This window comes from Heterocephalus glaber, unplaced genomic scaffold (assembly GCF_053883595.1).
Source record: "Heterocephalus glaber isolate CG9 unplaced genomic scaffold, H.glaber_assembly_v1.0 deba00001555, whole genome shotgun sequence".
NCBI lineage: Eukaryota > Metazoa > Chordata > Mammalia > Rodentia > Bathyergidae > Heterocephalus > Heterocephalus glaber.
This window is the reverse complement of record NW_028258346.1, coordinates 17,792,971-17,817,896: the sequence shown is the minus strand read 5'-3', so window position 1 is coordinate 17,817,896 and position 24,926 is coordinate 17,792,971. Positions and strand designations below refer to the sequence as shown.

At 46.1% G+C, this 24,926-nt stretch overlaps 1 protein-coding gene across 3 annotated transcripts in view; it reads right to left on the bottom strand.

Moving 5' to 3' along the window:
- Window positions 1-3,764: 3,764 nt before the first annotated feature.
- Col14a1 (collagen type XIV alpha 1 chain) overlaps window positions 3,765-24,926 on the bottom strand; it is a 191,035-nt gene continuing 169,873 nt past the window's right edge. For 2 of the 3 annotated variants that reach the window (XM_004850222.3, XM_087190733.1), the window contains exons 45-48: window positions 22,516-22,704; window positions 7,722-7,799; window positions 5,972-6,127; window positions 3,765-4,549 (exon numbers count right to left, since the gene is read on the bottom strand). In XM_004850222.3, coding sequence (XP_004850279.2) covers window positions 4,470-4,549; window positions 5,972-6,127; window positions 7,722-7,799; window positions 22,516-22,704 — 503 coding nt within the window. In that variant the 3' untranslated portion in view covers window positions 3,765-4,469. Of the gene's footprint in view, window positions 5,372-5,971; window positions 6,128-7,721; window positions 7,800-22,515; window positions 22,705-24,926 lie in introns of all 3 variants that reach the window. The other variant, XM_013074157.3, reaches the window with a different exon arrangement.

Below are 24,926 nucleotides of genomic sequence, written 5' to 3'. Positions count from 1 at the left end.
ATCAGGTAAAGAAGATTGGGGGTGGTGGAAAGATAGAAAAGAAAGAGGGAGGGAGGGTTGTCTTGAATTAAATTGGGGTCTTTCTGAATACAAAATTACACTAAAATGTCTATTCTCAAAAGAAATTAAGAGTTTCTAACAAAAGTGATGAAAATTCTGAAGAGTAATATCTTTTGTAAATGAAATGATGCTTTATTGCTTTCAGAAAACAATATAAACTACAAATTAAAATAGAGGTATATTCCTGCCAAAATAAGTAAGTCAATAAAAATGTACTTCAACATCAGCTTTTATTAGAAGCAATGTGTTGTAAACACACAAATCCAGAATGTGAGTTACACCTTTTATTTTGAGCATTTCACTCAGTAAAAACCTAATATACTGTGTCCAAGTGATGACACACTTCAAACTAATGAAACTTTCCTGTAGCTTAAGTAAACAATTGGAGATCGCCAAGTGTAATCAAAGCCACATGTATTTGTACAACCCAAGAATAATGTAAGTAGATTAGAATTCCTAGTGATTTATATTTTAGCACCTATAGCAAAGGTTGAGGGTTTTTAGAGCGACATTGTTTTGGACTACTTGTTTCCAAGGGCCAAACAGTAAAATATATAGACTATCCTTCTCTACACTAATGCATTAAATGTCTTAGACTGAGAAGTTGAGGCATGAGGCTATGGAGTGAGCAATCACACACCTCGATGGTCGAAGTTGGAAGAGTTCTCTCAGGATTCTGGGTCAGGCTGTCTTGACAACTATACAAGCTGTCCTCCTCGCCGGCCTGTTTCTGTGGGTGGATTTGTACAGCACAACAGAGAGGGAATGGCTGTGAGCGCCCTGTTCACTGTCCTCTTTCACTCTCTGCAGACACCAAAAGGCTATTCCCTCAATCCCCAAAGACACCAAACAGGCCCTCCTGGTCAAACCCTTTAGATAAAGAGGTCTTCTTCACTTGGTGTGGTGTCACTTACAAAAGGACAGGAGACCCATAGGAGCACAGAGAGTCAGATAACCTGGTAACCAAGCAAACACTATCCTAAGTAGCCTTCTCATGATTCAGAAAGAATCCAACTTCTGGCTGTGAAGGATCCTGAGGCAGTTTGGGAATATCAACTTGATTGGCTTTGAGATAAGCCCAGGGGATTAATGGCACACACTTCTGGGTGGTCTGTGTGTGTCATAGAGGCATGGCATTGGGGACTACGCCTGGTCCCTGGCTGCTTCCTCTCTGGCATGGTCCCTCTGCTCTGCTTCCCAGCTGCCATGAGCTAAGCAGTTTGCTCCATCATGAAATTCTACCACATTGTTTCTGCTTTGGAGTCAGATAACTAAGGACTGAATCATCTGAAACTATGAACTTAATTAAACTTCTTTTTCTTTAAGTTATGGGTTCTAGGTATTGTGTCCCAGAGACAAAAAAGATCACTAATACAGAAAATTAGTATCAAAAATGGAATCAATGTTGTGACTGTACCTGACCATGTAGTTTAGAAGGCTTCAGAACTGATTTTCAGGAGAAGTTTGGAATGCTTTGGAGATGTGGACCAGAAAAGACCTAGCATGCTATAAGCAGAGTCTAGTGGGTGACCAGAAGGCTGATGGCAATGCAGACTGTAAAGACCAAGCTAAGGATGTTTCAGCTGAGAACAAGAGCTCCATTGGTAATTGGACTAGAGGTCATGTATGATACACTCTGCAAAAAAAAAAAAAATGTCTACATTTTGCCCATGTTTCGAGACTTTGGCAGGTACTAAGATTAAGGTCAGTGGACTAATCTGGTGGAGGAATTTCAAGGTAGCCCAAGTCAGGCTGTTGCATGAGTACTGCCAGCTCTTTTTAGTTACATTTATAGTGTGAGTTGGGGACAAAAAGAATAGAAATATTGGAAAAACTTAAATTTTGGCCAAAAAAGGCATGTAAAGGCGGGGCCAAAGGAATGAGGTTGCTGAGAAGATTAGTATAATTAAAAAGAAATGGACTACTTTGTACAAGGACAAGAAGAAAGAGGCCTTGAGGGCATCTCTGAAATTAGCAAGATTCCATCATTGCAGGGTCAAAGGGGCAAAAATGTAAACCTTTTATTTGAGAAGAGAGTCCAGGGGCCCCACACTCAAGATGAGCACCTAGGGAATTGGTTTCCCAGGATTCTTTTCAACATGCCCAGTCATCTAGACACTCAAACACTCCTGTTGCTGTGGTCCAAGAAGGCTTAACTGCTGCTTCCACTGACATCAGACCTTGGCATCTTCTGCATGGTGCTGGTTTTATGCTAGGGTGAGGGAAGCTTCTATTCATATTTCAAAGGAAGACCTGGGAGGGCAGGCAAGGAACTTCTGAGAGGAGAGTGTGTGAAGCTGTGGAAATGAAGCTGGGGTGTGGTGGAGTCTCACGAAGTCAGAGATAACAGGAACAGGGGCATTCCTTTACAAGGAAAGATGAAGGGATCAGTGGATCCAGCCCAAGAAAGAGGTTCTATGAGCTTCAACCAGTGAGGGTATGGCATGGGGTCAGCCGAGCCCCTGGAACTCACATTTCACTAACATGCACCCTGGATGCTGGAACTGGAGCTACAGGACTTAACATTTGCCCTGCTGGGTTTTGGTCTTGCTTTGGTCTGAGTCTTTTCAATCCCTCATTCCTCCCTTTTTGCAATAGGAATGTTTACCCTATGCCATTATACCTTGGGATTATGTAACTTGTTTTTTATTTTTACAAAAGTTCACAGCTAAGACTTTGTTTTGGGTCTCAGAGAAGATATTAACTTGGACTTTTGAAAAATGCTGAAACTTTGTGGAAGGGACCATTGTGCTACCAGTTGTACTTAGGATGTTACATTATGTTAGGTGGAATTATGAACTTGCTATTGTTTTATGTGGAGATTAAGTATGGTAAAAGGAGATGTGTCTAGGTATCAAGTTGACAAGGGGTGGGATGTGGCAGTTAGGAAGGAGTGTCAACTTGATTGGCTGTGGGATCTGGCCAGAGGATTGGTGGATCACAATTCTAGGTGTGTCTGCATGGGTCATGGAGGCATAGATTTGGGGCCAATGTTCGGTTGCTGACCTCTTCTGCTCAGCCACCATGAACTAAGCAGCTTTGGTCCACTGCAAACTTCTGTGGTGACATTTCTGCCTTGGGACCTGCCAACCATGGACTGAATGCCCTGAAACCATAAGCCAAATTAACCATCTCCTCCTTTAAGTTGTGGGTGTCTTGTATTTTGTCCCAGTGAGTGACAGCTGACTAATGCAGACCCCATTTCAACTTCATAAAATTAACTGTTCCCATGAAGATGCTACAGAGGACAGGCACACACATTCATTTGTGGTTCTCTCTCTTTTCTCATTAACTCAATTCTTTCCCAAGTGCTTATCTTTTTCCTTTGCAAGAGAAAGACAAGTTCAATTTAAAGGCTCGTCTATTGGATTCGATTTTGTTTCTTCCCTACCTTTTAGAGTTTTTCAGGCTATTCTTAATACTGGAAGACAGAAGTGTTCCTTGGTAAACCACTGGTAAATATTTATTTAGCAGCTTTCTTCCATTTGCACTGCCTCTGCTGCCTGGTAGATTAGAAATGAATAATAAAATTCTGTTGGTCTCTGTGTCTTCGGTTGACTGCTTCTATTGCTATGCTTCCTACTGAACTCAGAATGAATGAATGAGTGAAAGTTTGAATGCTTACCTAAAGAAAGGCAACTGTTTGTTACTATGGTGGACACTCAACTAAGTCCATAGAAGTGCAGTAAAAAGAATCCACATACTTTGTTTTAAATTTTTATTTGCTTACAAAAGAAAATAAAAATGTGTTCTCAGAAACTTTTCTGCATGTACAAAGTAATCCCTGTAGACAAGGAGAGACATGGCCTAGGACATACTGCTGGACAAATCAGAACTGGTGGAAAGCCGTTACTTTACATGAGTCAAAAACCATTGAGAAGCTAAGTCTATTTTTAAATTATCAAATCCAGAATGATTACATTTGGGAACTTCCTTTTAGATACCCGTGAAACCAGTCACTACATGATCTCAGAACTGGACAGCTCAGTCAAGCAAGCAAGAGGTAGTGTCAGCGATGATGAATCCTTTTTTTATCGTTCCCGTGGGGCTGGTGAGTGGTATAATCTGTGACTCTCTTTGAATTCACTCTTTTCCTGCAGGGGCCCATTTCCCTCCAACACTGTCATATCTTGTTCATTTTAGGACTTGAGATCATTTGCCACACAAGACTCCAGGGTTCAATTTATTTTCCCAAGTTGTCTTTGGGCATTCTTCTCTGAACAAAACAGCAAGGGTGTCATTTTTAAAAATACAATTTTGATAATAATACAGTAACACTAACATTATCCAAGGCAGAGGTCCAGGCTGCAGACACGAGCTCCCCAGCATACAAACCCTGTGACAACATTTTCTCAGGGAAAGTTCCTTAGGAGGTCTTGCCACTGGTCTTCCAATGTCCCCTGAGGCTGTTAGATCCCGGAGCCCCACAATTCCAAGGCTTCCTGCTCGTCTTGGACAGGGGTGAATTCAGGCTCATCTGGATGGGGGGCTAAAGAGGAAAAGTGGGGTGGGGACTTGATAGAACCCAGAGACCACAAATTAATAATCTCCCCTCAGGTGGGTCCTCAGAGACACAGATTTGGTCCATCAACTACAGAGATATCCTGCTTGGGTAGAAAGCAGCAGCTGCCTGACCCAGCACACTGAGGCCACTGGCACCTTTTCAGGTCTCACGGTTAGCAAAAGGAGGAAGGGACGGCAGTTAGAGGAATGGTTAGAAAACCAGAATCACAGCCAAAGGCTTAAATAGTATGTGTTTTATTTACAAAAGAAACCCTGAAAATTCAGAAGTATTACAAAAAGGAAAATAAAACCTAAAACTCAATCTCATGTTAGAAGTCCATCCCTGGGGACAGTGGGGCAGCAGGTGACCAGGCGAGGAAGGAGAGTAGCAGGTCAGGTGAAGAGCCCCATCTGAGTGCGTGGGGGAAGGATGGAGGGGAAGGCACCATGAAGCTGTGTTACTGCAGACCTTGCCCAGAGAGGACTTGGGACAAACTCTCAGTTCACAATCGTACACCTCTATCCAGGCTGACCTGGTGCAGTCAGGCTTACTATAATGACTGCACAATCTGGCCATGTCCCTCTGTCATCACTCCATCACATCTGGAGAGGGAAGAGCAAAGGATCTAAAGGTGGAAAGGCAGGGAAGCAGCTGAGGCAGGAAAGAGAAGTGGCCGTTGTTAGGGGCAGGGGCTTAATCGTGGTGATCAATAGGACAGGTCTGTATCCATAGCCAAATGTCCATGCCAAGATGACCAAAGTGGAGGACATCCACTTCACTGCTGGTAATCGTTGTAAGGGATCAGATCTTAACAAGGGACAGGGGGATTTGAGAGAACAGGGAGGGAAAAGATGAACAGAGAAAAACACATCAGCAAAACTTTGGTCAATTCCTTTGGCAACTAAGGTTAAATTTCTCCCAAAGCAGAAAGTTTAAATTCACAGCCACTTTTATTTTTCCTTAGCTTATCCTTGGACACCTAATGTGCTCATGGGGCAAGATGTCACCCCAAAGAATCTTGGAAGCCTGCCCATTTTGGGGGAGGTTCTAAGTTTTGAGGCTTCCCTAAGGGTAAATTTTCCGGGGTATCTTGGTCACAGCACAGTAGGAACACAGAGCGGGGCCCCCAAAATGCTCAGCCGTATCCTCCAAACAGCCAGACCTGAGGTCAGAGGCCAAGGCTATGTGGATCACCACTTGTAAGCAAAGAAGGCTTAGATGGGCTGAGTCTCCTCGTAAGGTTTTAAAAATGATCGCACTTTACAGAAGATGCCTGCAGACAGCATCAGGTAGTGAGCAGTCCAAGCTCTGCCTCCTCTCATAACTGCTCTCCATTTCGCAGTGACCCCTCTACCTTGTGGTAATAATAGTAAAACCACTCCGAGCCCACATGAGGGTGGCACTTACCTCCCACACCATAGGCAGAACACGACGAGGGGTCGCAATATCCAGGCTGGCCGGAAGGACCTTGTGGCCCTGGCACCCCCAGGTGCCCCGGGGGACCCCGTGGTCCAGGAGAGCCGGGGGCCCCAGGGCTGCCAGGCCGACTCTCCCCTGAAGGTCCTAGGAAGCAGGAGCAGGTCTTTTACCACAAGAGGGCGACTTTTGAGACCAGCACGAAATGAACCAATTCTTGCAAGAAGCAATCTTATACATGACAATTAGGACAATCAGCCCCTCTCTACTCACTTTTCTTTTCTTTGGTACCGGGGATCGAACTTGGGACCTTGTGCTTGCGAGGCAGGTGGCAGAACCACTGAGCTAAATCCCCGGCCTATACTCACTTTTCTCTAAACTACTTCCCCAGGCACAGAATCCTGCTGTAATCACATTCTCCTGAAGGTAAATGCTTGTAATCAGCTCAGGAAACTGGGAAGCAAAGTATTCTTTTCTCTGTCAACCTTGTTTTCTCCATAGAGCTTTGGTTTTCCAATGCAGTTCCTTGTGAATTCAATATGTGGGCATGTACACAGGAACACACTGAAGTCGAAATCTCCCAATCTAGTTAGAAGACTCATGCAAATTAATATTGGCTTACGACTCCAGATAATTAAAATAAATTAGTCTGAGCCTGAAACATTATCCTGGAGAAAATGAATGCAATCTGAAATTGCATCCAACACACTAATTTAAAGTTTCTTTAGGCTAGCTAACATAGGTTGAGATCTAAATGGGAGAACCATTAAAATACTTTTAAGTTTAAGAAGCATATGGGCTGGGATTTTGGTTTTGTATGCTTGCTATTTTTAGTCCTGGGTTCTGACAGTGTTTAAAAAGCACTGTTCAACTAGAAATAAACCTATTGAACCAGAATTAAAGTGAGAAGTAGGGGCAAGTGTCACCTTCTCTTTGATAGTATAGTGGCTCTTGGACATATTCAGTTCCACTCAATCAACACCCCCAGCCACTCATTCTGTGTAGTGTGTAATTCAAGATCCAATAATAGAAGTATTTACAATCGAAATGTATTACATGAGGAATATCTCTTACAATTATATTCCAAAATCATTATTAGATTGGAAGGACAAATCTATAAAATATTTGGTTCACTGCTATGACTGGGGCTTTAAATATGCAATAGGATGCAAACTATAATGTGCAATAATACAAGTCTGACTATTCTGGAAGTGGATTTTGTACACGATACTCCCACAAAATCACTTGGTAAGGAACTACCAGTGCTCCTCTAATTCCCTGCTCTCCAGATTTCATTTCTCCCTGGGGCTGTGTGACAGTTTCAGCCAGTGAACTGTAATGGGAGTTGCAAGCTGCTGTATTTAGTCGGGGAGACCAAGTGCCTTCTTTCTCTTTCTCCTGGAGGCTATCTGGCCCCCGATGGAGGTCACAGAGTCCTACACGGAGGAGAGCTGCTTTCCCCATGCGCAGCTTTGTGAATATGAAAGAAAGGCTCATTGCACCCATCCTCCAAGCGCGCCAGTCCTCACCTAACCTATGTCGGCAAGCAGAGGGAACACATGTTGTAGTCTTCGGGGCTGTACATTGGGAAGGTCATTACTAACCATTGGCCTCCCAGTAGAACAAATGGGAAATCCAGCCACTGCAGTTAGGTACCAAGCTGTAATATGGCCATTTTCCTCCCTGTGACAGCAAGGGAGTATTCATATCTTGCAGGTTTTTGCTAGGTAGAAAGATTTACCTGCTGGTCCTGGGGGGCCTCTTGGACCTTGAGTTCCGATGCCTGGATTTCCTTTCTCTCCCTTGAGACCAGTTAGACCTGTTTCCAAAAAAGCAAGGAAGAAAAACAAGAAGAGCAAGGGAGAAGAGGAGGAAGGAGAGAGGGAGCAAAGAAGAAAGGAAGGAAGGAAAGCGGGAAAGGAAGGAGGAGAAAAATGGTAAGTTCTCCTTAAAAATAATCTTGTATGTAGTTCTATTTTTAATCGGCTTCCAAAGTTCCTCTGATGAAGACAAGCAGGTGGGCTGGGTCAAGGTGATGGGGACCTTGGGCTTTTCAATTAAGTCCTGATACTGGCAGCTTATGCACAATCACTGCAGAAGGCTGGTTCTGCCTCGGGGCGTGCAGCCCGCAGTTACTGTGCAGCAAGAGCTCCTCTTTCCCCTTTCTGCTGACGCAGCGTGGCCTGCCTGCAGCCGGCCCCTCTCTGGACGCACCAGGCCCCAAGATGTGTGCAGTTGGCACTCTGCAGCCAGCACAATGAGAATCACAAGGGGCCCTGTCTAACATTTTCCTTTTGGTCCACCCTGTATTGGATCTGAAAATGGCAGGAATTATAATTAGGCAGCAAACTTCTAAAGAGCACGAATTTCCATTAAAACCTTGGAAGCGGCAGGAAAGCCTGTGTTTGATTTGGCCAAGTTGGCCCCATAAAAATCTCAACCTATTTAAGTGTCTTTTCCACTGAGCAGACTGTTTCTTCTGGGCAATTTATGGTGCCGTTAACAAACTATAGATTTCACAGGCAAAAGCAAATTTTTTGAACAGGTCCTCATCTTCTGAACAGGTCCTACCACGAGATCCCTGCACGCAAGGGCCCCCCGCTCCCTGCAGGTCAGAAGTGGCCAGACCGAACCCAGGTACCTTAACTCCCTTCTGGGAAGGTCTCTGCCCTCTGCTTTTCAGGAGCAACAATGCATTGAAAGAACAGAATGCAGAGCTGCATCTTTGCTCAATTTCAGTTACTGAGAAATTATGTCCAATGGGCAAAGCCTAGCAGAGATCATAAATAAATGAAGATAGCCAATCTGATAGGTGATTTAAGATTTTGTTCAATAAAATTGGTTCTCAACCATAAAAGTACCATCTCCCCCAGGTATAAAGGCTCACGATTACCTGTGAGTAGTTGCCACTGAATACTGCACTGCCTGGCCGTCCGGCCAGGTGTTCAGAGAAGCGCCCTGAGGAAGTCTCCTCATGCTTCTGTAAGGACCGAGGGGACCTTAGCTGCCAGCTGCTCCCTGACTTGTCAATCAATGCTTGCACCCTAATGTGCATTAGGAATCTAGCAAAAATGCCCCTTCTTATGTTTGTGTTGGCGTTACTGGTTTTGAAAGAATTAGAACATGACAAAATGTACACATGACTAACAGCAAGCTGCTCCTGATTAAGGGCGGTGACTCAGGGGATTGGCAGGACCTCCCCATGCAGCAGGGTCATCTTGATTTTGTAGCAGCAGAAAAACCGAGCTGGGGGACATCCAGGAAAGTGCTCTTGGAATATCCCCAATGTGTCCCGAGCTGTCCTTTGCTTCTTCATAAGAAAGCAAAGAAGATTAAGAGCAGATAATCTGGCTGTCTTAGCTTTCTAGTTATGTAGAGAAAAATATGTGAAATTTGATATAATCTGTAACATTAGTCCAGGTAAGCGATGGAGAATTTCCAAGAATATTCTAGCCCTCAAAAATACCCTAGAAAAGAAGAAATGAAGTCTAATGATGCAAGTAGAAATTAAATGGGGATTTGAACTTTTATCGTCCTTGAGGTTATTATTTCAAGCTACAAATAGGCTAATGTATTAATATTTGTCCATGCGTGTACATAGGAGTACATATGGTTCTCACACTGAAGAAATACTTATGTGCATGAAAACTGAAATAGGCTGCTGGTTTGGGGTTGAAAAAAAAATAGCTAAGCTGAGACATTTCCAAGCTCTACAAAGAGACCTGGGCATATTTTTATGAGCTTTATAGGTCCTGATTCAAAGTCAGGAAATCAAGTGTCCCAAGTATCACCTGTGGCTGTCTCTAGGGTGTCCAAGGGCACCACCCTGGGCACAAAGCCCTTCTTCACACTAGAGCAAAGTCTGCACCCACAGTGAAGCACTTTTCCAAGGCCCCAGGGTGGGTCGCTGGGGCTGGGGCTGATTTGGTCAGTGGAGATGGTGCCAGGGCCCTTTCCACGATGATGCTGAGACTCAGAGTCACATGGGACTCTTTCTCCTTGACCACATCCCTAAATACACTCGTTCCTCAAGAGCCAACTCAAACTTGCCCCTAACCATCCCAGGCAGAGCCGCACTGGACTCAAGGATAATCTGTCTTCTCCACAGCTCTGAGGTGTCTTCCACATGACACATAAGAACAGGTATTTCTATGACCGGTTTCTTCACTTGCATGGTATCTGCACCTCCTTGGGTACTACTTATCCCATGGGTGCTGTTTATGCCCACGTCCATCCAGCCCTCACTGAGCCTGACCGTATGCCTCACTGATCTCTCTAGCATCAGACCCAAGGAGAGTCTGAGAATTAATAGGTGGCCCAGTAAACACAGGAAGACCAACTGAACAAATGAATGCCTCAACCGACACTCAGTTGGATGCAGTAAGCGAACGTAACCTTTGAAGCCTCACCCACAAATCCCTTAGGCTGGAGTTCTGTTTTTACTTCCATACACCTGTGTTATATGTACACTGCTTTTTTAAAAACTCAAGTTGCTTGTCTGAGGATACCAACTACTAATGCCTTTTAGAGACAGATAAAGATGGCTCCATGAAGTATAGGGTTCTGTATTTTTTCATGAGCAGAGTTAACATAAATGAGCCAACTTACCAAAAATATGAATTAGCTTAGAAAAAATACCCTTAGATTTCTAAGGAGATGCCAAAAGTATTTAAGATCATAAAAGCCATTGTCCCACCCCTCTCCTCTCCCTGTCTCCCTCCTTCTCATCATTATGTTTCTAATACACTCTCTTTTAGAACAGTTTCAGGTTAACAGCAACGCTAAGCAAAGTGTACAGAGCTTCCGGTATCTGCTGCCCGAACACATCACACATGCACACCCTCTCCGTTACCAACATCCTCCTGAGAGAGGCGTATGTATTATATGCATTCATTCTTGAGAGTTTCATCAGAAGTCATTCCACACCTACCACTAAACTAATTCTCACCCTCCAGTATTTTCTCGTCTGGGCTCACAATAGCAGGGATCTGTTGTTCTTCATTCTTCATTCACTGTATCCCTAGTGCCAGTCACTACATTGTTGATGGGAATGTAAACTAGTACAACCACTATAGAAACCAGTATAGAGATTCCTCGAAAAACTAAGACTAGAGGTTCCATTGGACCCAGCTATTCCCCTTCTAGGTATCTTCCCTAGTTAAAGTCATCATATTATAATGATCCTCACATACCTATGTCTATAGAAGCACAACTCCTTAACAGCTAAATCTCGGAAGTGGCCTATATGTCATCAGTAGATAATGTGGTATTTACACACCGTAGAGTACTACTCTGCCATAAAGAAGGATAAAACAGAGTCAGTTGACAGAAAATGGATGCACCTTGAGATCATGTTAAGCAAAATAAACCAGACACACAAGCTTAAATACTGTGTGGATTTTCTTATAGGAGAATCCCAAAATATAAATAAAGAGCAAGTTAAAAGATAGATAAATAAAAACAAGGAGCTAGGTCTTTCTCAAATGGAAAGGGGATCAAAAAATGAGTGAAGTGAGGGAAGGGAGGAAAAAGAATTGGGATGTGACAACGCTGAGATTCCACTTCACTCCAGAAAGAATGGCTGCTATCATGAAATCAACCAATAACAAATGCTGGCGGGGCTGTGGGGAAAGAGGAACCCTGCTCCACTGCTGGTGGGAGTGTAGACTGGTGCAACCACTGTGGAAATCAGTATGGAGATACCTCAAAGAACTAGGACTGGAAGTCCCATTTGACCCAGTTATTCCCCTGCTGAGGATCTTCCCCAAAGAATTAAAAGAATCATACCACAGTGATATATGTGCACCCATGTTCATAGCAGCACAGTTTGTGATAGCTAAAACTTGGAAACAGCCCAAATGCCCATCAACTGGAGACTGGATAAAGAAAATGTGGTTTTTTACAATAAAATGGAGTACTACTCAGCCACAAAAAATGAGAAATTAGAGACATTTATAGCTAAGTGGATGCACATTGAGGCGATACTCTTAAGTGAAATAAATAGGGCACACATGTATAAATACTGAATAGTTTCTCTGGTGTGAGAAACTGAAAGTGTAAATAAGGACTAAAATGTATAATAGGTAATGTGAAATAGGAAGGAAAGGGGCAAAGGAGAAGGAAGTGGGAGGGCTAGGGGGAAGGATAGAAGGGAATGGGATTAATATGAGAAAATGGAAAAATAGGAACAAAATATTTGTAAATAGGAAGGAATGGAGGGGTGGAAGGGAGGGCTGGGCAAGGGTGAAAAATAAGAACCAAGAGAGACTATGTCAAGGTGCAAATTTCCAATGATGAATGTCATTATATTGTATACTTAAAATGTACCAATGATTAGAATGAATAATCGATAATGTAAAATAGGAAGAAAAGGTCCAAAGGGGTAGGGGTAGTGGGAGGGGCAGGGGAAAGGAAAGAAGGGAAAGGAAAAATGCTGAGAAATGGAAAAAATGGAAATAAAGTCTTTGTAAATAGGGAAGGGTGGAGCGGGTGAAGGGAGGGCTAGGAATGGGAAAAAATAAGAACCATGCATTATGTAAAGGTACAATTCCCAATGAGAAATGTAATTGTGTTGTATACCTACAATGTACCAATAAAAGAATTTAATAAAAAAAAAAAAGAATTGAGATGTGTTATGTGCAGGCACGGACTCCCACAAGGAATGTGATTTTTATGCACTGCAAACATGGGCTAATAAAAAGAAATTAAAGAAAAAATATCTGTCAAACAAATGGATGGCCAAATGAAATTCAAAGTTCGATCACAGACTTTGACAGAGCAGAACGGCAGGCCACAGGGCATCAGCTATGCCCGAAGACTCCTTCTCCAGGTCTCGACCATCACGCGCTTCATGTGTACAAGTGATTTTAGTCTGGAAGAGCCAAGAAGGCAGGTGCTGCTAGAACCTGCAAGAGCTGTGACGAAGAGAGGTTAAGTCACCTGTCTTTGGCCGCAGAGCTGCGCTCTCACTGCAGGCAGGTGGCACCCACTGGTCTACACATCACCACTGCATTGCTATGAGCACCGGGCGGCCCTGCAGGCCACATGCAAACCGGCCTGCGCGTCCTCTTGGCCTCCAGGCTCAGCCTCCGCCTGGTTTATCACATTCTGCAGCTCCTCCGCTCATTGGCCCCTTACCCTGTGCTTTGAGCCTGAGCTGGAGTTTGTTTTCAGAGGGCTCATCTTGCTCGCCCTGGTTGCAGGCCCTGGGTCCAGCCTGTCCATTTTCTGTTCCTTTGGCCTGCGTGACTCTGAGTAGAGAGGCTTGAGTCCTTCCTCCCGCCCCTGGCCACACCAGCACCCCGGGCTGGGGTCTCTGCTGCTCCTCTGAGTGAGCACAGTCATTGCTCCCTGACCCCAGATCTTCCAAGCAGCTCCCAGGATTCCTGCCAGGGCCACAGGCAAGGCCTGGGAAACGCTGTCATTGCAACTGCACAGAAAAGTCGGAGTCTGGGGCGAAAGAGTTCAGCTGTGTATTTGTCTGTTGCCTGGGAAATGCTGGCGATGTGCTGACTGCAAGGAGAGTGTGTTCCTCCCTCAGTGTACGCTGGAGCGCCCACTAGGTGGAGAGTACTTAGTACCTTGCCACAGAAGGCAGTGAGGGGACTCGATTCAGCAAGTATCTCATTCTCTTTGCCCAGCTCTGCTATTTCTACACACTCGGGCTACAGGACCAGTACTGGCCTGTGGGAATCCATGCTTTGTACTTGCGTGGCCAGAACGGAAAACAGTAGTTTAAATATCAATAAACCTTGCTAAAGGTTCCTCTTCCTAGTTGCTTTCCCATGGTGGTGACTGGCCATCTCCCACGCCTGAATAGTTCAGGGGTTAGCCAGGGAAATACAGACCCTCTAGATCTTGCAGGCAGAAGGAATTTCACACAGCGACTCCACTAGGCACGTGATAGAAGGATGTAGGAGCCAAACAAAATACAACCTGTACATTAACAATGGCGGGAAAGCACGGTTATCCCTGGGAGTGCAAGAACAGTGGGAATACATGGGTGACTGGAGCTCCGAGCCCAAGAAGTTCTCGCAGGGTCCAGAATTAAGAGTGCGGCTGTCCAAGCAGGAGCCCAGAGGGCCCGCAGTGTGGCTGATTTGCAGAGGAGGGGCAGGGGTGAGGGAGTAATTCTCTGGTTCTCCCCTTCTTTGTGTCCTTCAATCGCTCTCCACGCCTCCCATACGCTGATCCTGCTCAGGCGCAAAGGAGACAGGGAGAAGAGCTAAGAGAAAGCAGAGGCCCCGCCTGGTCGACAGCAGGCCGAAGATGCCTGCCAGCCAGCAACGCGCTCGCTACCGCTCGCAGCAGGACAAGCAGTGCTGGTGTGAGAAGCCAGCGCCTGAGGGAGCCGCGGACGGACTTCCAAGCTGCTGGCCCGAGAGGACGTCCTCAGGAGCAGGCGGAGCCACTCGAGGCAGCGCAGCGACAGAGGGGCGTCAGGGGGGCGTCGCGGCGGACGTGAGCCTGAGCGCAAAGGCAGGGCGGCCTGGGCACCAGAAGCGGCGTGTGAGGCCTTGGCAGCTGGGGGAGTCGGGGCAGGAGGGAGGCGCTGAGCCCAGGCCGGGCAGGACGAACTCCGAGTGTGCCTTCTACACCCTACACAGTCCCGAAGGAGCGACCCCACGTTGTCCAAGCTTCTCGTCCCACAAACCCGGAGCCGCCTCTGCAGTCCACAGTGTGGGATTAGTCAGAACGGACAGAGCCCCCGAGCTGAGCGCTGCCCGTAAGCACTTCCGCTAGAAAGCCAGCGCAGAGCACTGTGGGACCGGAAGTGGATTCGGGCAGAACCCGCTCCCCAGACCCAAGGCCAGGCCCCGGGAGAGCCTGCACTTCTGGTTTTCCGACCAGTTTCCCTCAGGCAGGTGCTCCGGACTGGTAGACTGAGGTACTCTGCCCACAGACTCGCTGACGTGGGGAGGGAGAGGGAGGAAAGGAGGCAGGGGGAGCAGGAAGACAGAGAGGAGGGATAAAGGGTGCAGAGGTGGCGGTTGCACCGCCATGGCGGTGCGTATGTCCTGGTGTGACACAACACGACGATCACAAGGTGCGTCCGTCTTCCCAGAAATGATTCAAGTTTATCCTTTATGGCAGAGTAATACTCCATTGTGTATAAATACATTATTGCTCTTCAAATGCCGCTATAAAATATATATATATATATATATGCGTATCAATGATTATTAGGATATTATACTATTCAAAATTAGTGGGGAAATAAGCCAATTTCTATGGCTTAAAAAATTTTCAAGCTCAGCATGGCTAGTCAACCAACCGAAAATACTGAAATTAGAGCTTGGTCTTCACTGTTCACACAACAAAAAAAGATACAATGCTCTCCACCTTGGGAGAGAAGGGGACTGGGTCGGGGTACCCGGAAAAGGTCAAGGGTCTGAAACAAAGACCCCACAACCAACAGCCACCATAATAAGATGAAGGACCCTTAATAAATAAGCACATCTTACTCTAAGGACCCAATCGGATTTCCCCAAACTTTCAAAGAACTTAAGAGAAGTTACACTACTTTGTTATATTCACTTTGTAATTTTTTTTTTCCTGGTACTGGGAATTGAACTCAGGACCTGGCGCTTGTGGGGAAGGCGAGGTGCCACTGAGCTAAATCCCCAGCCCCTTCACTTTGTAATTTAACGCCAAAATAAAATTAGAACAAATGAAAATGTAAAAGATTTATGCATTTGTCTTCTCTCTCTCTGTTTTTGCCCACCTTTAAAAATGCATTTTGGTGTATTTATTATCATATATTTTTATTGCTTTGAAAGTCATGTCAAAAAACTCACTGAAAATAATTTAACATAGCTAATATAAATAGCTTTAGTTTTATCATTAAAAACCAGTCCATGTTATATTTTGTTATATTTCTAGTGCACTTATTTATGTTCAAGGCTTGGAAATTCCAAAATTAGAAAAGTACATTTCTTTTTTGTTGTTGTTGAGACAAAGCCTCACTAAGTACTCAGGCTGGGCTCCAACTTGTCTTCCTGCCTCAGCTTCCTGAGTAACTAGGATTACTGATGTGTACCACCATACCCAGCCAGGTATGGTGGTTCATGACCATAATCCCAGATTCTAGGAGGCTGAGGGCAGAAGGACTGCAAGTTGGAGTCCAGCCTGGACAACTTAGCAACTTATTGACTTGGGGAGAACTTATCTCAAAATAAAAAATACAAAAGGTTTGGGGATGTAGTTTTATGCAAAGGTCCTTGAAAATAGGAACAAATGAAAGAAAAAGAGTCTCTGTCTCTGTTTCTGTCCATGTTTCTCTCTCCTTTTCTCTCCTATCATCCAGTGTAAGTAAATCTATTTAAAATCTCACCCTGATTTTGGGGCCACATTTACATCGTGATGATGACCTGCATCGTTAACTCGCCAGCGACTCCTATTAGCAGGCTGGCTCGGGATGGACGTGCTATAAGCACAAGAGCTTTTTCCTATCCTGGTGATAGGGGAAATGAGGAATGGAATTCAAGAAGCCACCCAAGAGTAATCACCACCATAACTCACTTCTGACTCCTGAGGTAATGGTTGTATTTCAAGTATTAGGAGGAATAAAGGGAAAAGATCCATTAAATGTGGTCTTTGGGGAGAATGTAGCCTTGTTAGGAAGATAGGATTAACCAAAGTGAAATCTTTAAAGGTCAATTCAAAATCATGCTAAACGATATATGTCACACTAATGAAGCAGAGATTGGTCATGTAGTAATTTATCAGATATTTACACAGACCTATTTTAGAGACTCTCCTAAGGTTCTGAATTTTTTTAAGCTACAGAAATCATTTTAGCTTCCACGTCAAAAAGAAGTATTTTATAAACACCAGTTATCGCTTGTTATTGTAACAGGGTCATATTCTACTAATTGCAGAGAGTGAAGACGTGGCTTAATCTAATTTAAACTTGTCACTGAACTTTGTGTATCCTTCTTGGTGTTTGTCTGGAGAATAGTTTCATCCTGAGTATAATAATCTCAGAAACAGAAATATAAAAGATATTAATATTCTACAAAAACATTTTTCCTGCATGTCCTACTCTTTTTGAGGTGTTTAAACCCGCATCTTATCTTACCCGAAAACACACATAAAGGATGAAAACAGGCAGACATAGGGTGTTTCTTCCCAAGTCCCCTCGTTCTTCAGGGTCCGAGAAGGCACATGGCAGAGGGGTCCCTGTAGTGGGCACAAACATCACCCTGCTGGCACTGCAAGGCACACGGCCTGGATTTGACTTAGACAAGGTGTTGGCTGAAATATGTACTCACGAGTTCTCTGATACACCTCTCCTTGAAACAAACAGCCCAGCTCCCTGCACTCGCATGCAGGCTTTGCTTATTGACTGACTTCTGACAGAGAACAGTGAAAGGAAAATCCTGTACTTTTGACACTAGGTCCAAAAAGGCACTGTGAAATCCTCCTTGCTCTCTCTCCCTCGGGTCACTGGCTCTGAGGAAAGCAGCTGCCATGCTGTGGGAACCTTTGCCTATCCCAGAGAGAGAGTTCCATGGTGAGGGACAGCGCCCTCCCTCCATAACCAGTCAGGGCTGGAGATTTCTGCTCACAGCCCATAAGAAGCCATCTTGGAAGCCAGTCCTCCAGCTCCATCAAGCCCAGCTGGGGTTGACTGCAGCTTGTAATAACAAATCAACTCCAACATTGGCCAAGTACCCAACTAAATGTACCCCCGGCCCACAAACACTGAGACCACATATGTTTGTTACTTTAAGCCACTACAGTGATTCCTTGGTTTTCGAACAGCTCCAGTCTCAAACTTTTCATTACTCAAACAGCAAAGTTCAAAAAAATTCTGCTCAGTGTTCATAACTTTGCTCAATAGTCATACTGAAAATCTGACTTGCAAAAACCTGTACAGACTCAGCGAGTCATGCATCGCCTCTCAACATAGACACGAAGGGGTGACACTTCAGTCTAAGTGCCACTCTCACCCAGACAACATATAGTGCTGTTAGTGCATTAAAACACTCTTCATTGTGCTTTTTCTTTGCACTTTGTTTGTATAAAATATCATAACCATGGCTCCAAAGAAAGTTAGTGATACCATCAGTAAATCTAAGATTTTAAAACTGTGAGAACCACGATACAGTTAAAGAACGAAATCATTGCAGAATTTGTTAAAGTCCTGGAAAATGGAAATATGAATTTATAAATGTAAGTTTTGGGCCTCAGAACCAATTATTTGGTTTTCCATTATTTCTCATGGGAAAAATATGTTCAGTTCTCAAACTTCAGCGTTCAAACATGAATTTGGAATGAATTGAGTTTGACAACCAAGATATCGCTGTATGTTGTAAGGTAAGTTTTTACACAGTGATAGATCATGAATACATTGAGTTTCTATAGCTTTGATCGATGTGAAGAGTTACTTTGTAATGGGGGGAAAGCCCTACAAGATAAAAGATGATGCAAAGAGAAAAAAAGTAAGAGCATCCAAAGCCAGTGCCTTCAGATGACCAAACATTAGGAAAACACAATCCATGTTCTCCCACAAAACCTTCCGAGAAAGATCCTGTGCTAGTTGCACTTCACCAGCTGAGAGCTGGGTAAGAAAAGGGAAAATTCTATATCTGCATCCCAGGAAATGAGAGGCAGGGGGCGAGGAGGCAGGGAGGCGAAGGCAAAATATTTCAGCAGCTTTTTAACAGCAAGGGGAATAAAGAACGTGTGCCGAGCACAGAGCAAATGTAGAACATCGGCTGTGATACAGAGTCACAGGAGGGGCGTCGATATTTAAGGGCCAGCAGCAAATCGTAAGGAAAGCTCTCACACTGTCTTTAATCAAGGCGACCTGTCCCACGAGACTGTTTCCCTAGCCACAAGCCAGGACACACAGGCATTAATGAAGAGCTGCACAGAGAGGGTCCTCGCCGAAGCAGCAGCCCTGGCTCAGAGCTTCCAGGCTTTCATTCTATTTCTCACCAAGTTTCCTGCCAGATTGGTCTTTGGCTCCCATAGCTCTTTGGACACCGGAATATTGAACACAAGAACCCTATTTCTCTCTCTCTCAGCTTTGCATCTGTCTGGAACTCAGCTGTCTTCCTAGTGAAACAAGCTTGTCACCAGCACTGGGGACACAGCAGCTGTGCCCTCCCCCCCCAACACACACACTTCCCTTTGTCTGGAAGGGGCTGTCACTTCTTCATGGCATCGGAGTGAGGCCAACTCCTTTTCTCCTGCGTTTGCTTGGAGAGTCCTCTGTCATCCAGCCTGGGGCCCCTTCCATGTCTCCTCAGGGTAACCATGGACTGGCTGTCTGAGGAGACCTCACTGTGACCACAAGGAGGGCATGTAGAGTGACAGAGGTCTCACAGACCTCCTGAGGGAGAGGTTGTGGGATGTTCACCTCGCTCTCAGGATCAAGCTCAAATCCCGAAGCCAGCCCCGCAGAGTTCCGGCTGCACATGTGCCCCCATCCGCCCTGCTCTGCCCCCCCCTGGGGGCCTCACTGTGCAGTTGGCCTCCACGCTCCCCCTGTGCTCGCTCTTCTGGGTCCTGCTGGTCCAGGCCGTGCGTCTCAGCAGCACAGTGCCATTCACAGGAGATGCTCCTGAGACTCTCGCAGGGGTACTTTTCTGTTTTGTTTTTAGAGACCAGGTCTCACTATATACTTCAGGCTGGCTTTGAATGCATGGCAGTCCTCCTGCCTCAGCCTCCTGAGTGCTGGGATTATAGGCAGCCACCACCACGCCTGGCTTTGCAAAGTTTTTTTTAAAATCATATTCGCATTTACCTAATGGGTCACTCAGCTTCCCTTGGTCACTCACAGAGTCCCAGGCCCCAAGGCTACCCAAATACACCAAATCAGAGAGCACACAGAGATTGCAAACAGTACAGCCACAACCCACTGAGACATCCTGGCCATGGCAGCAGGTCTCCTGTTTTGAAATGTGTGGTTACTAGGTGTCCTTGGAGCCAGGCTTCACCAGACCCTGCACAGCCCTGACCTCTCTTCTCTGAGACTCCCACTAAAGAGTTAATTCATGATCAGAGCAGGCAGGGTAGAGCTCTGAGGACTGCCTCGGTTACATATGTTTGTATGCATACATAAGCAGCAACATTCTCTGTTATGTTTTTCTGTGTACTGGGTTTTAAAAGATTTGAAAACCTACAACAGAAAGCAGCCTGGGCACTTGTGGTGGGAAGTGAGCCCGAGTGAGGGGAACCGTATACTTCTTCAGCAGGGAGATCCATATGAGCGGGAAGCCCGCAGGGACAGGGGCGCACGTGAGCGTGCAGTACAGCATTCAGCAGCCGTATCCTTCAATCCTTGCTTCCACAGTTCACTAGCCTGCTCTTGGTAACACTCATTTTCCCTCATTACAATATAATGCCATTTTATGTCTGTTTTATACAGCGTCGTGATAATCATGGTTCGCACAACAGAAAAAAAATCTGATCTCTTTTTCTTATTTCTGGGCCTGACGGCGCTGACCGTGCTTTTCTGGCCTCATCGTCATATACTTCCAGTTATATAAAATGGGAGGCTCAGAAGAACAGAGAGCTGAAGCTTCCATTTCAAAAAATCTATTGTTTCGGCTCAGTGAAAGACAATCATTTTTCTCTCTGTTTTTCCTGTGATGCTTGGATCACAAGGCTAAGAATAAAACCTCACTGCCCAGCATGCAGGAAGGGATCCTAGTTACACCTGGAACACGATGCACTGCTGGGAAGGAAGAGCCCCTTGGATGCCAGCCTAAAACTTCAACCTGCAGACCCCAAAGGCACCCGTCAGTCAGTTGGTGATCAGCGAGGTTCACTCCCCAGCGCCCCAAGGGGACTCTTCACTTCCTGTCTCACTGCCCCATCTACCTCGTGTGAAGTGCAGGACCCGCCTGCGGTGCCTAGGGAACACAGACAGGAGCCTCACGGAAGAGAACCACCCATGCAGGTTCCCTTTTCCAGCGGTTGTCTGGTCCATCATCGGAGAATGCCTGGCTGATTTTCCTGCCTCAGTCACTCACGTCGTCTTGCAGGGCAGGAAAGACTCAGTTTGGCAAGATCAGCACTAGGACTTACAAAAAGAACAAAGAGAACTTGTGACTGGCGGGAGTGGGCCAGGCCCAGGCCCTGGCTCTACGCTTCCTGAGCCACAGTTTCTCCATTCCCTTCCCAGAGCCCCGGTGACAGAGGTGGCCTCCTTCCAGGCTGCCAGACATTTGTGTGTTGTGAGGGAGCTATGCCTTCTCTAGGTCTGCTGATTTTGTGCCCTAACTCGTGGAAACCTTCAGAAAGAAAGGTCACAGCTGGATGGCAATCAAAGCACTGAGCAACCAGTGAGGGCCTGTTAGCGGAAAGCGGCTCCGCCTGCCCCTTGCTCCCTGCAGCTCCAGCTCCTGAGGCCTGAGAAGCAGAAGAGGAGGAGGAGGCGCCTCTGGTGCTGGGGGAGGGGAGGGCGTGTGCCGTCCAACTCCACGGTGACGATTAAGAGCTTCAGTGACCAATAAGAGCTTTGTGTTGGGACGGCTTAGGGTGGGCCTTCAACTAAGAATAATGCGTTTGGAAGACAAGGGACGCAAAGCTTCACTTCCAGGGGAGAAACCACACATAAAAGCACACAACGTGTAGAAGAGAGGCACAGGGCACCATGCCTGCTGGCACGAGTCAAGGGTGAGGGCGAAATACGGCCTGTGGCCTCTGCATTTGACTTTCCTAATTCTGTTACAGGGCTGGATCTCGCGCAGCTCACAAGTGTGTGGTCACAAAGCACACAGGTGACAGCTGGCTTCTCCCGACCCACATTCTAGGAACTGTCTCGGAGAAACCTCCCACCATGCCCGTGACTCCTCTCCGCAGAGCCTCCTTCATGGTGACTGTGTCACCTCCATGTCCCACTTCTCTTTTTCGAAGCTTCTGAAATGAGAGATCTCTGTTTTCTTTTGGGGGGGAATGACAGGTCCTGAAACTTGGTGAAAACCAATCACAGGAATCTTATAATTGTGCTACATGGCCAGGGATTTAGCTCAGTGGTGCCACCGCTTGCCTCAAAAGTGCAAGGTCCCAAGTTTGATCCCAGGTACCAAAAATAAATAAATAATAAATAAATAATTGTGCTACATGATTCTTTTGTGGCAAAAACACAACACTGGTCCATTAAACTGTCTCGTATGAGACGGTGATTGGCCATACACAGTGTTTTAAACTGAGGCTTACAGCTGTGTGGTCCCTGTAGGGATATCAGGCATCATATGCTGATAAGACCCATGGCTGCTCTGCAGATTGTCACTGACCATTGACATCATTTTCTGATTCTTTAAACCGGAAGCGACATCTTTTTAAAATAGAGGTGAGTTGGGAGAGTCCCAGACTTCCTCTGTCATACAAGCAGATGTGACTCTTGATAAACACTTTGCACCCAGCTCAGTTTTCTCTGTGATCTGTGATCTGGGGAGTAACTGACAAGAAATCGAGGCATTGATGCAGAGAGCCCTGGGGGCCGCTCTCCCTGATGTCAGCACTGTGCCTGGCTCATTTCCCAGCAGAGTCCCCATGGGAGGAGTAGCCCCACTTACCTCGTTCTCCTGGGGTCCCCGGCAAGCCTGTGTTTCCTGGGAAGCCAGGGGCACCGGGGGGCCCTTGTTCCCCGGGGGTTCCGGGTGAGCCAGGCCGTCCGGGCTCCCCGGGAGGCCCCTGGACGGTGCGGGTGGATGAAGAGTGGCTGGGGATCTGGTTGAGGACGGCAGCGTACCTGGCCATGTGATCTGTGGCAAGAAGCACAGGGGCGGCCCCGGGCGAACAGTCAGAGACACAAGGCACGGGAGGCGTCATTTCTTAGGGCACCCGACCAGCTGTCCCATATCCAGCAAGCAGAGAGCACACCCCTCTGAAATATGTTGATCTCCAGCTTCGTGTTTTTTACATGTCACTTCGGATGAGATTACAGCTGGAATCTGTGCAAGGCCCCTCTCATGGGCTTGGAATTCCGTGGTTCATGGCAGCATCATAAAAACCTCACTGAGCAGAAGTCATAAATTTCATCTTCACCCCAACGTTTACGTGACCCCTCACCCTGGCTCAGCTGCCCTTCCTCCAGCGAACCTCTCTCCCCGAGTCGCCTCTCTCTTTCCCAGCTGCCTCACCCTGTGCACCAGCCCTAGGCAGCCCTCTGTCTGCTCCTTCTCCCACCAGACCTTTGCTTTCGGGGGCCCTGGCGGTACTTGGGGTCCCAGCTGCAGAAACTCCCACCAGCTCTGTGAAATAGAACAATCTCGAGCTCTTTTCCATAACCCCTTCACCCTGTTAGGCCAGGGAGGGTGCGTCTTAATAACCAGAAGGACAGAATTAGAAAGCCCTGGGGAACAGAATATCTCACTCTCAGGATGATCAGGAGACATGTTCGTGAATTTTCTAGATCACTATTATTTATCCTTTTGAACATATTTCAATCTAAGTAAAAAGAAAATAACCACGCTTTGAGGAAGTTCTCTATAATACATGCAAAGCCTTCTTTCCTCAAGCGTTGGCCCCTAATAGTGGGTAGGGACTCTCTTCGATGACAGGGGCTGTCACAGGCAGCCCATGGGTGTCCGACAGGTGAGACGTTTCTTAGCCGGCTTTCAGCTTCCTCCTCTGACAAGGGGCTGTCCTCTGTCCCACTGCCAGCTGTCATCACTGGGCCTTGCACGGTTTCCCGTGGAACTCAGCGTAATTCTTCTGATTAAGGGAGAACTAAACACCAGATGGCTGAGCTTGTAAAGAGTTATACACCAAGCGATAAATCAAGTTCCAAGTGGAGGCTTAGGGATAAAGCAAGTGGACAGGGAAACTGAAGCACGGTTTGGAAGGAAGACAGCCGCTTTGCCAGCGATGTGGCACTGAGCGGGCTGGGGATGAGCTCTTTAGTTTCCTTTTCTTTCATCAGCATCGACACACAGTTCTCCCTGTTTTACAGACGGCTTGGTGAAGCTCTCTTGTCTGACTCCCTAACTCTGCTTTCTAGAAGACTGATTTCTAGAGGGGGGAAATCAATTTCAAACTCTCAGGTTTTAGGGCATGTTTTAAATAATCATAGATCAAAGCAAAATTTTTATCCTACAGTAGAATAAAGCAGCAAGTACTGTGAAATCTTCCTCTCATGGTGGTCACTGAGTTATATGAAGATTTAATCCCTTCTGCTTTCATACAATAATGATCTACCACCCATGTACACTGCACACTGAACTAAGAAACCTACAAAATAATTCAGGCTGTAAATTAGCTTTGGGTGCATTCTATACCCAGAGTGACCGAACTTCAGTATCCTCTTAAAATTTATTATTTTTAAAGACCTTATTTATTTTGGCATTGAACTTTTCTTTTAACTTGGTTTCATTTAATTGGTAAATTCTCTCTCCCATACCTATTTAACTCGAGCATTATAACATAAAATGAAAATGAAAACGTAAGGACCAAGACGACTGTGTGTGAAGACAGCAGCTCTGTCCCTCATTTGCCCTGACACTGCTGTCTTAACGAGAACTCTGAGTTCCTGAGGATTCTGAGTCCACGGCCCTCTAGAGAGGTCTGGGTCTGTGGCAGAATACAGGGGGAGTTCCGAGCCACCACCTCTTGGACATCTGCGGGGCCCTCTCGCCTAACCTCCCAGCTCCCCTGGGTTGAATTGGCCCTGACCCTGAAGCTGACAAGACTGCCACTCTGAGAGCATCAGCCCCCAAGTTGGAGGGGAAGCAGGGCAGGGAGATGGACAGGACAGCGGCTAGAGCCAGGCGGGTCTGAGATGAGTATTTTGTCTGTATCCAGCCTCAGATCTGGAACCGTGAACAAATTAGTGGAAAGGAGAAGGCCGACCCTAGCAGCCCTCAGTTAGAGTTCTGAGACAAAATAGACAGTTGGTGGGCGGAGCAAGTGGGCAGGAGGAGAGTGTATGAGGGAGCGGCCTGGACCAGTCATTGCAACACCGCAGACTGAAAGTTCAAGTTTAAAG